This window comes from Manacus vitellinus, unplaced genomic scaffold, assembly GCF_001715985.3.
Source record: "Manacus vitellinus isolate BGI_N305 unplaced genomic scaffold, ASM171598v3 scaffold_60_pilon, whole genome shotgun sequence".
Lineage (NCBI taxonomy): Eukaryota > Metazoa > Chordata > Aves > Passeriformes > Pipridae > Manacus > Manacus vitellinus.
In genome coordinates this window covers 2354300-2365360 of record NW_021940687.1, presented here as the reverse complement: position 1 = coordinate 2365360, position 11061 = coordinate 2354300, and the positions used below count along the sequence as shown (strand labels likewise).

Sequence of the window (11061 nt, the reverse complement as noted above, 5' to 3'; positions counted from 1 at the left end):
GCTCTCGCCAGCCGACTCCGAGGCGGGGAACGCCGCTCTCTCCGTGCCCTGACGCGTTTTCTTCGCCGGTTCTCCAGGATCAGCAGCAGCGGCTGGCGGCCCGGAGCGGGCCCGCTGACCCCGAGCTGTGCTTGCCGCGCTCAGGTGTCAGCCTGCCGGCATTTGCCTTACGGCGCAGCCAGCTCCATCGCCAGGGCCTGGAGTCGCTCCACTGCTGGGTAGGAGCTGGCAGCATCCCACTTCCCTGCCTCCAGGATGGGACCACGTGGCTGGTGCCGCTGCTTCGGACCGTGAGTGAGCTCGGAGCCGACGCGGTGCAATTACGGACCTGCCCGTTACTGAGGAGCGGACGAGGCGCGCAGGGCCGACGAATGCCGAAACACGGAGATGATTTAGCAAAATCTGATCACGTCTGGGGGACAGCGTTCAAAAATTAACTGTTTTTACCTCATTTTGTACTGACCCCTACACTCTGAACGTGCTGTGGTGAATCTGAAGACTGTGGCCACTAAACTGCATTTCTCTCTAAAACCAGCTTTAAAATACCATGCAGTAAGTGAAACAACTTTCCCGGGGCTGTGGGTCGCAAAGACTGCCCATAACTGTAAGGGGGGGTCTTCCTGCATGACAATGAGAGGATGAAAGGTGCTAATATTATTTAGGAGCCTTGGCCTTTGCAGGTGCTGCTGCCTTAGAGCTGCTGTAAGGGACCAAATCCTCAGGCTTTAAAAGGGTAGCTTCATCTCTTAGAACTTTATTTTGTATATCTATTTTGCTCTCTGAACTGGGGCAGGAATTGCTTCCTTGTCACAGCATGACCTTCAAAAATAGTTTTGCTAATAACTGGAGCTCCGTTTCGGTTCAGAAATTGAGCCTTACTTAGGAAGGTGCTGAATTCAGGGTGACGGAGCTGAGTGCTCCAGTTTGGACTGTGCACTGGGCTCCTGCAGGGAAACGGGACCACCAGGCCTCACCTGTGCAGACCCCCAGGATCTCATGGACAAAATAAAACCAAACACTGCAATACTTACCTGCTACCACCACTTAAGGTTTAACGTATTCACCAAATACCTTTCTGAATTAAATTGTCAAAGGGGTTACTTAAATGTACATAGATTGCTTTAATAAAACAATTTGTGTCCAGTTGTCAATATAGACATTTCACTAATGGTCACTTTTTTTCCCCATAAAAATGTATATCAGAGCTATCTGAATAGCATTAAATTAGTTCTCTCATTTTTACAACTTCTAAGCTACAGTATATAAAATTGATTTTATTCCTAACAGCAGTATAAAATTAAACAAATCTGAGACAAGGTGGAGCTCTAAACTCACAGGTAGAGCATAAGATTCTATGTGCAACACTGGTAAAAGAATATGACCTGAAGAATATAGAAGTATATTCCTAATAAATAACTTTGTCTGTTTCCCAGCAATAGTGAGTCGTGGTATCACGGACTGGGAAGCTGCTTCTGTCTCTCCTGCTATGCTGTCACCTAAGATTTTGTAAAAAAGCTAGCAAATTGTCAAGTTTTCTTACAACTTTCTGAGCATATTTCATGATCATGAAATATTTCAAAACTTAACTAAAGAAGCTGCCCTTTGATGAAGAATATGACTTAACACCAAGTATAGTCATTTAAGGAATTAACCACCCATCAGAGGAAATAAAAGTTGTCCAGATAAAGCTGCTACCTATAGTTAGGTACACTCTAACTTGTTTTGGTAGAAGACTGTGTTTAATTAAAGCCTAAAGCTCATCCTCTATTGGACCTCTTTTAGCCCCTTAAAAATATGTAGGGCTTGCTAACAAAAAAAAAAAAAATAGGGCAAGCTTTCCTCTTTGCCAGTGATTATCATGAAAACTTCAAGACAGATCCTAACTCCCAGACATATACCCAAAGTTACCAAAGCCCTTCAGATAGAGCTAAAAAGTACTTTTTTTACTCTCAAGGGAGAAACTGTCATATCAGATGCATCTCAGATGTTTCCCAGTTAATCCCCTTAAGACCATTCTGTCTCTCCTGAGCCCCATGACAAAGATTTTATAGCCTAACGATCAATTGGAATTTTCAAATGCCATTTTATACACTACAAATTAAAAACTAAGAAGAAAACCATACTTGTGACTGCCTGAACCAAGAGAACAACAGCTAAGCATTTGTGCTTCGAGGTCTTTAAGTAAGATCATCAAGACTCGAGCCAGTCTTTGGTAAACCTGACTGTATGAGAAGTCAGATGCAATAGCTGCCATGTGTCACTGTGGTATTGCAGTAGCCTCTAGAACTACACTGACTTATATATTTTATTATAACCTGGAATTCAAGGCAGGAGAGAGGGAAGCCTGGTAGTAATTTTTCATTATACATTATATGCTATACTTTTAATGTAGAAGTTTCCTGAGAAGGTCTGTAGTGTAGGTACTTACATGATAACATTTTCACTGAGGTTTAAGGTATTAAAGGAACCTTTTGATAACCTGGTGGCTGGAGATGATTAACATGAATGATTTATGGGGAAGACAAACTCATGGTTGGTAAGCAGCTTTATTATGAAATGTGGGAAATGGGAGTAACCCCTACTTCTCATTTCCCTCCTCTAGAAAAATCAGGTAACAATATCCTAAAGAAAAAGACACTTGTGTTAATATGGAAGTGATGAACTATCGAGGTTTGCACTTCAGCAATTAATGCACCAGACTCTGCTGAACACCCACAGCTTTAAGCAATGTGTCATGCAGCTGCTGTAAAACATATCAGTCAAGCTGCTAAACTTCATTCTTTCTCAATTTCTATAAACAGATGCTGTTTTGAACAAAAACCCTTGACTCACCCAGGTGAAGACAGTATTTGTCATGATGTCTGTCTTGCAATCCAGGTTATAACTCACACTATGTCTTTGACAACTTGTTCTAAATGGTGTTCCACGTTTTTCTCTTCCAGGATGGCAGACTAGCAAGCAGCGGTGATTGCCTGTGTTTTGGAATTTTAACATCAGCACCACTTGTAATCTGTACACAGCTGTGGCTAAAGGTGAAAATGAAGGTTCTCTGTACATGATAAACCAAAAAACTACGAGTCAGCTCTCAGTATTTTAAATGGCTGAGATTTCAGGAGGTAGTTCTGTTGCTCCATCTGAAACACAAGTTTGCCTAAAGACAACCCCCTATAGTAATAGGTGAGTAAAGAATCACACACTGCGTTGATTTTTTGTTAATTTTTGCGCAAATTACATTCTGTATTCATACAAAAACAACGTAACTCTTTGACAAACTGTACATATAGAAACAAGTTTCTGTCTGGAGGTGAACTGAAATCTGTGGAAGTGCTCCATGTCCCCCAACACTTAAAAAAAATTCCAGCTCTTCACAAATAAAGTAGGTAAGAAAGTGAGGAAAATGGGAGTGGAGAGGACAAAACAAAGCCAGCTACAATATTGCAGCTAGAGGCAGTTGACTGATTTAGGAAAAGACCCCTGTTAGGAACTAAAGCACATTCAGTTATCCCAGTTAAGAATCCAGGTTCGTGGCATTGCAGATGACTGAGTCCAGAGTAGCAGTCTATTTAAATATTGTCCCACAAGGACTGGGTGTGACCCAGCCAAAGCCTCTTCTATCGTCCTCTTCCACCCCTGGATCCTCCTCTTCGTGACTGGCCAGAGTTTATGTTATTTCCTCTTCCCCAGTTACTTCCACTCCTTCCTCCTCGAGAGGGGTTGTTGCCTCCCCCGGGGCCTCCACCAAAGGCTTCATCCCTGTGGAATCCATCGTGGTGGTCTCCATCTAACGACCCAGACCTCCCAGATTTTGGTGCTCTTTGTGAAGGTCCTGAATTCCCTCGTCCTACAAAGGAAGCACAGCAGTTACTGGTTTAAGTCTAAGCTGTGTCCCTTCTCAGACACGCCGTACAGGGTGGTGGTTCTGCTGTGGTGTCATCATTCATAGGCCATATGTAGCTGAGACCCACAATTTTATGCCTCCTCCCTCTATACAATTGGGCAACAATCAAGTAATTCCTTGGAAATTAGAGGTTATAGTTGCTACAGTCAAAACAGTGACAGCACATCCTCCACACTGCCAGGCACTCCAGTTCTTGTGCTTCAACACCATCTGTGGTTCTTGCTATGCTTTTATTGCAAAATACTTTTTTTTTAATCCTAAACAAAGACACTGCACTGATGACAAGTTGAGACAGTTGAGGTTGATGGTGAAGATAATGAGTAACATTACTGTTTTGTTCTCTTTTTTGCTAGAAATAATGGAAAACCACTTTATTTTACTACTAACTGGGAACAAAAGCTACACAAGCTTACTGCCAGGATTTTCTACTTCTCACAGATCTTCTTGGTTTTGATATGTAAATGAGCATTAAAAAAACCCAACCCAATTCATTAGCCTAAAATAACAAGCAGTATTTTGAAAAAACAAATTTAACAGTAACCTTGTTTTATGGATGCACACTACAGCTATATCAGGATATTTCTGCTCCACTTTAGCAAAAGTGATTTTTTTGTTGACTCTGGTTGGTTCTGTGTAAAACAGAGACCAAAGTGTTCCATAATTAATGAAGTTTTAATCTTTAGATGACTTTACTAGTACAACTAAAGCTGGTTCATGGTTTGTTTATCAGGCTTTCTGCCATCATTCTGAACTTTCTTTAGCACATTTTGAGTTAATTACCACAATTCTTGTGCCCGGACAACAATTGTTTTAACCTCAATAAAGAATCTGAAAGTTATCACTAATCATTACTGAAGCTGGAGAAGGAATCCTCACAGATTTGATGGATGCTGGCTACTGGAGAAACAGAGCATGCAGCTATGGAAGGAAAACTACTGATATGAGAGGGAGTTTACCAGCAGGGTTTTATTCAAAACACCTATGAAAGAATGATAAAACCTGCTGTTAATACAACACTGGGAATAGAGTCCATGCAGAGGAGGAGTGACATGCAGTTAAAACTGAATGAGCTTCAAGACAATGGTAAGAGAAGTGGGATGGAATTCAGTGGCATCAAAGACAAAGCTGTGCAGTAACAACAAAAAATTCAGCTGTAGGTTGGCAGCTCAGCATCTGGAAGCAACTGAGAAGGACCTTTGTTACTGACAGTGGGTAGTCAATGTGAGGACATTAAAGAAAGCCAACATTTCAAAACCACAACAGCAGTCCTGAGATCTGTGAGTTGGAGGCTAACAGGATGACTGTGGAACTGGCATGCACAGCAATAGCTCTGAACCAGCTACAAACTCCAAAACCAATGTGTTTTGTGGGTTACAGTAGCATGTGACTGCTTAGTAGTTAGGGGGAACTATGACATGAGAAGCTGTTAGGAAAGAATGGAGAAAACAGAACAAAACCGAGGGAAGGGTAGAAATCCACGGTTATACCACATCTTAAATAGAGTGCTGCAATTCCTAGTTACCTTGTTTAATTTAGAAAAGGATAATTTAAAACTGAAAGTAGTATATACAGAGTAATATGGAATAGTAAAAGATACAGAACAACTTCTAGAGAGAACAACTAAACAGATCAGAGCTCTGACCTGGAGAAGAGCTAGTTCAGGCTGGAAATGGTGGAGTTCAGTGCAATCAGAGATGGCATTCAGAAATAACAGGAATCAACTTTCAACTTAATTACAACACATCACATGAAATCAGTGAATGGTAGGCACAAATCAGGAGAGAAACATTTTCCTTGCTTTTTTTTTTTTTCAAAGCATAATCTACTGCAATTAAGTTTAAGAGCTCTGCCCATGGATCCTGTGAATATCAAAAGTTTATATGATTCTTAAAGCAATTAGAGAAGCACACAAAAGTTAACTGTCAAAAGCCATTGAATATAAAAATATTTCAGTAAATCACTGAACTGCAGATCTTCATAGGTTTAGAGAACATTTCAGGGACATATCACTACAGGCTCAGTGTTCTTATGTTTCAGTTAAAGGATGATAGCACAAGCATGAGTAACAAAAAACTATTCTGAAAATGACAAAAAAGTGTTCTTAATGAGTTTTCCAGCTGGACTAACAGGGAGCCAAAAACTAACTGCTTTTGAACAGGGCAATAAGGAAGAGGATTCTATAATGCTGGAGAGAAGATTTGGATTTGATGTCCCACAAAATCCCTCTGTTCTTATGTTCCTATAAGACATGTTCCTACACTCTTTAGCTTCCCAGGTCAGATATTTACTAGCTCAGCGTTATCCCCTCTGAACAGAGAAGTTCTAGATAAGCCTAATGTTGAAAAACACGCCACTGTTACATAAGGGTTTCATTAAAAGGGGCTTTTTACCTTTGCCCCTCTCCTCTGGGGGTCCCCCTGGAGCATCCATGTCTCTGTGGTCAGAGGTGCCCGGTCCATCGTGCCAGAGGCGTTTCCGAGGTGGCAGTGAGGCCATGTCCATACCCTGGAGCGAGGAGGAACGTTCTCTGCTGGCTGGAGAGTGTCCCTCGTGAGGAGGGTGATCTGGACGAGGACCTGGGCACAAAACCGCAGGATAATGAGTAACGTTCACTGGGTCCTTATTGCTCAGTTTTGGAGGCAGTCACACAAATTTACATACTGCCCACACTCTTTGGCACACGGTTTAAAGTTCAAATTACATAAAGCTTCCCCTGTCCCATTTTTTAGTAAGAAAGCTAAAGGTAAAACAGGTGTTTGATGGGAAAGAAAAATGTGGCAGATTTTATACTGAAAAGTGTTCTTTTCAGTATAAAATGTTTTCATCATTTTAGAGGCATTCATTTATTCACGTGTCATTTGTGCTCATTTTCCCCATGACATTCTACGCAGTTTTGCCCCATATGAGGTTGCCATTTGTAACACAAATGCAAATACCAGCAAACTGTCAGACACTGTAGCTGAAAACATTATTCTTGCAAACAAAGAAGATGCCAAACAAGTGAAAGATTACTACTGGCATTAATATATATCTTAAAAAAACGCACAATGACTGTGATTCAGTCATCCACAAGGGACAGCTGCCCAGGCAGTTCTGGGCTGTACAAGAACTCAACTGAAAATCAAGACTTTGAGGCCACAGTAACTTTTTGTTCAGGAAGACAGTTGTATTTAGAGTCAGTTAAATTTTGCATAATTCTTTTTTTCCTAAATTTAAAAGACCAAAGAACTACGTTTGGCTTTTCTCATGGTAAAATACTGGTAACAAACACACAAGGTACAATAAAAAGAGGTGATTTTAAAATACTTTTTTAAGTGCTTATATTGTAGAAGTCTACAAACCTGACCAAATGTTTTACCTGGTTCTCTGTTTCCATCCCAGGATTCTGGTTTCCGCCCTCCTTCAAAGCGTGGAAATTCATCTGGAGTAGGAAGCAAACCCTTCCGGGCTCCTGAGCAGTAAGAGAAACAGGGGACAGGAGTGAGAAAAGACATTGCATTCCCGAGAATAGTTTGCCCAAGAAATGCCTTTCCTTCCTCCTTGCATTCCCATGTGGAAGAACGTTCCCCTCACCTCTCAGAGCACCGCGACCTCGCCCCCGGACACCATGGTCCCTTCCTCTGGAGTTTTCATCTGGAGAGTCAAAAGCGTCATCTGGCCCAAAATCTTCAGGGCCAGGAAAGCCATCTCTGCCCCTGGGTCCCCGGCCCTCATGTCTTGAGGGTCCTCCTCTTCTGAAGCTACAAGAAAGAACACGATACAAATATGGGATTTAGGTAGAACTGAGTCAGGTTCAGTTTTATAATCAACTCATTTCTGAACTGTTTCACCTAATGCTACAGCACATACAGTTACTAGAACAGGATATGTAGGTGGAAAAGTGCTCATTTGCTGCCTTCGAGCACTTTCATAGCCATTTTTGTAGTTTTCCCCTCATATTTCCTTCTGTTGATTGTGTTGGCTTTTCATAGAAGGAAAATTTTGTTAAACATACTGCATTCATTTAATGAAAAGGTAGGAAAAAAAATTAATGAGTGATGATAGATGTAAGGTGAGGTAAGGCAAGGAAAAGTATTTCCCTTAACTGTGGTGTTCTTACATTCCCATTCCCTTTTTCCATTTTGGTGATAAAACAAACGGAAAACATACAAGCAATGAGAATCACGGCTATAACAAAATATCCCAGCATCTCATTCCTATTGATTCTATAATTCTTTTGCCAAAATATTCTCTTTTTCATTCCATTCTTCAAAGTTTACAACTTTAGCAAGTGCATCTAGACTGCCCTTGGCTCTGTAGGGACAGTGATGGCGGAACAGCACACAGCAGCCTTCTGCAACCTGAAGAGCAGTTTATCCAGCTGCAACAATCAAGAACTTTGTGTTGCAAAATGTAGTTATGGCATTGAAGTTTGATAATTGCCTTCTACTTCTATGGCATCTTCAGGAATTTGGTATGACTGGATTCTCCACCTCATCTTAACTGAGTACAGTTCCTCCAGCACCGCACTGGGGGGGCCTGGACAGCTCTCCAGAGAGGAGAATGGCTCTTACTGACCTGTCAGTGCCATGTCAGGTCAGCCTGCAGATGGCTGCATGAATAATTAATAGTTTTGTTTCTGACATGACCAGTTAAAACACCTGGAGTGCTTGTAAAGCACATCCATGTTCTGTGACGACTGCACCTGGAAGGTGCACGCCAGCCTCAGACACAGCCCAGGGTCTCTGCAGGCACAGGGCGAGTGTTTAGGTGGTGCTGAGTCCTCGCCGTGCCACCCCACCCTCAGTGACAGCACACAGTGTGGAGCATTCCTTGCCCAGTCACAGATGCCCCCCACCTCCCTGCTGTTCCCAGTTCCACACTGGCCAAACTGGAACCAGCACAATATTCCAATGCTGTTGGCTGTGTGCAGCATCCCCTTCCCCAGCTCATTAACGACACAGTGCATCCTATTACAAGCAAAACTTTAGATACTTTTATTTAGAATTTTAACAACATTAACCTTTTAATTACAAATTTAAATATTTTAACAGTAGTCATAACACAATACAATATTTTTAAACTTTTACATTGTTTTTAATAAAAAACAATAGGTCTGTCTCCACCTCCCAGAAAACAAGCACAATACAGAGAGGAGGCTGCTGTGCCTGTACAGGTACAACAGTGAATGGAGGAGTGCTGTGTATGGACCATGAACCATTTACATTAACCTGGATGGTTTAGGAAAACAAACTCAACAGTTTCAGGTACAAATGGTTCAGATAATCACAGAGCAATATTGTTTAGCCTTGAAACAGCACAGTCCTCTAGATGTTTCTTAGAGGGCCTCCCACTTTAATACTGACATGGTGTGATTCTGCTTAGGCTTGAAAATTACCAAGATTTGCAACACAAGGCCCTAGGGCTGCAGGAACAGAGCCTTTCCTATTGCTTTCAGGCAACTTACGGACACAGTTGAGTTTTGAAATCTACCATACCTATGCCTGACACAGCCACAGCTCCTAGAACTGTGGTATGGATATCCTTATTCACCTTTTCATATCAGTCACGTGGAAAGCCCTGCCTTGCATCGGGCTCAGTTCCCATCTGACTGCTCTCATATCTTCTTCCTCGAGGCCTAGGACCTTACTGTACACAACTACACACTGTGCAGATTAGCAGGCAGGAAGAGGCAGGTCTCTGCAGTAGAAGCATCATGTTGATATGCACAGGTAGAGTAAGAACAGGACAGGGATGAAAAGGACGGGAAATTAGAGAGAAACATACATACACACATTTGCCTCTCATGCTTGATCAAACCGGTTACAATCTCAATTCTAAACCAAGTCAGCTAAAGGAGTGGTTGGGATTAAGTCCACCACAGCATCTGCAGTAAATGGCACCTTGTTCACCTTCATTCTGAGAAATTCATCGAGTTTACAAGCACAATGAGCCCTTTAGAGCTCTGTGCCAAATCACTGCAAACTCTGGACAAACACTTGCATTCTGATAAGCAGATTACTCTTAGTTAAAAAGTCGGGTTCTTGTTTCCCTTCCTGAAACTTCTGAAAAATCAGGACCATAATAAAATATTTTCCAGTCCCTAAGCGTTTTCAATATAAGATCTGAAAATCTCTACTGAGCTTCTAAAAGTGTTGTCTGCTATGTCTTTTTAAGTTCTCTGATGCAGACCATTCAGCTTGGATTCTCTCTGGCTTTACTTTTTAAAAATGGCTTTAATTGTTACCTTCTTTTAGTTACTGTTCATTTCTTTTCATACTCTTCACACAAAAGGAAGATACATCTTTACAGAGCTAGGTAGAAAATAGCTAAAAGAAGAGCTGTATAGATGCAAAGTAAAAGGAATGTAAGAAAATTATTTAAAAGGCAACTAAAACACACAAAATTCACATTATGTGGAGACCACAGCATATTTGTACAAGCACATGTTCTTATACATAGAGAGTTGGTGGTCAGTGAGAGGCTTAGACCTTGGAGGCCAAATTTCATTCAGTTAAACCAGCATAAATCTGGAGCAATTTTCCTGACAGTTAATCTTGAAGTCAGTGTAATTCCTCCATATTTAAACTGGTAACTAGAAGCAAATTCATCCCTTTGTGATTTATTTGGAGATTGTGAGCAATGACATGAACATTGCTCTAAATCAGATTATTTTTGAGTTCTTCGCTTGGCATTAAGAAATAAGTCAGAAAGAGAAATAAAATTTCTACAAGCAAACACATAAGAAAATAGTCTTGACAGTCCAACAGATGCTGTAGCTCTGTCCCTTCTATCCAACAGTAGGATCACCGTTCCTGCTCCTTACAGGGACATTGCATCTCATCCTACAGTCTCTACATCTCATCCTACAGTCTCATGCTGTAGTTTGTGACTGGAGACAGTCTCAAAATCCACGTCTAATGTTCAAAAGTTTGTCACTTTAACCTTCATGTCTCCTCTCAATTTTCATCAAAACGGTCTCAAATCTTCATCCTGTGTCACTGGATCTTCTCTACAAACTTTCTCCCTTCTCTTTACTTACTGTTTACAGACACGGAAGCTGCTGTGTACAATGACCATTTGTCAAGTTTTCTTCTATTACTGAATGATTTTTATGGACTCTATACTCAGGTATATTAGAGTTTTCATTTCCTTATTGGTTTCCAGTTTATAAATCTGAAACA

The 11061-nt window shown here is 41.3% G+C and overlaps 1 protein-coding gene and 1 long non-coding RNA gene across 3 annotated transcripts in view; one reads left to right on the top strand and one right to left on the bottom strand.

The window, feature by feature from the left end:
* Positions 1-25: 25 nt before the first annotated feature.
* Positions 26-9984, top strand: LOC108641399. The gene is made up of 3 exons (XR_001921985.2): positions 26-552; positions 2943-3177; positions 7280-9984. It is a non-coding gene; the product is annotated as an uncharacterized LOC108641399 (long non-coding RNA).
* Positions 2338-11061, bottom strand: part of WDR33 (WD repeat domain 33) — a 50711-nt gene continuing 41987 nt past the window's right edge. The window contains exons 19-22 of one of the 2 annotated variants that reach the window (XM_008930182.3): positions 7472-7638; positions 7257-7349; positions 6289-6474; positions 2338-3841 (exon numbers count right to left, since the gene is read on the bottom strand). In XM_008930182.3, the coding sequence (XP_008928430.1) occupies positions 3612-3841; positions 6289-6474; positions 7257-7349; positions 7472-7638 (676 nt within the window). In that variant the 3' untranslated portion in view covers positions 2338-3611. Of the gene's footprint in view, positions 3842-6288; positions 6475-7256; positions 7350-7471; positions 7639-8795; positions 11054-11061 lie in introns of those variants that run through there. The other variant, XM_018083084.2, reaches the window with a different exon arrangement.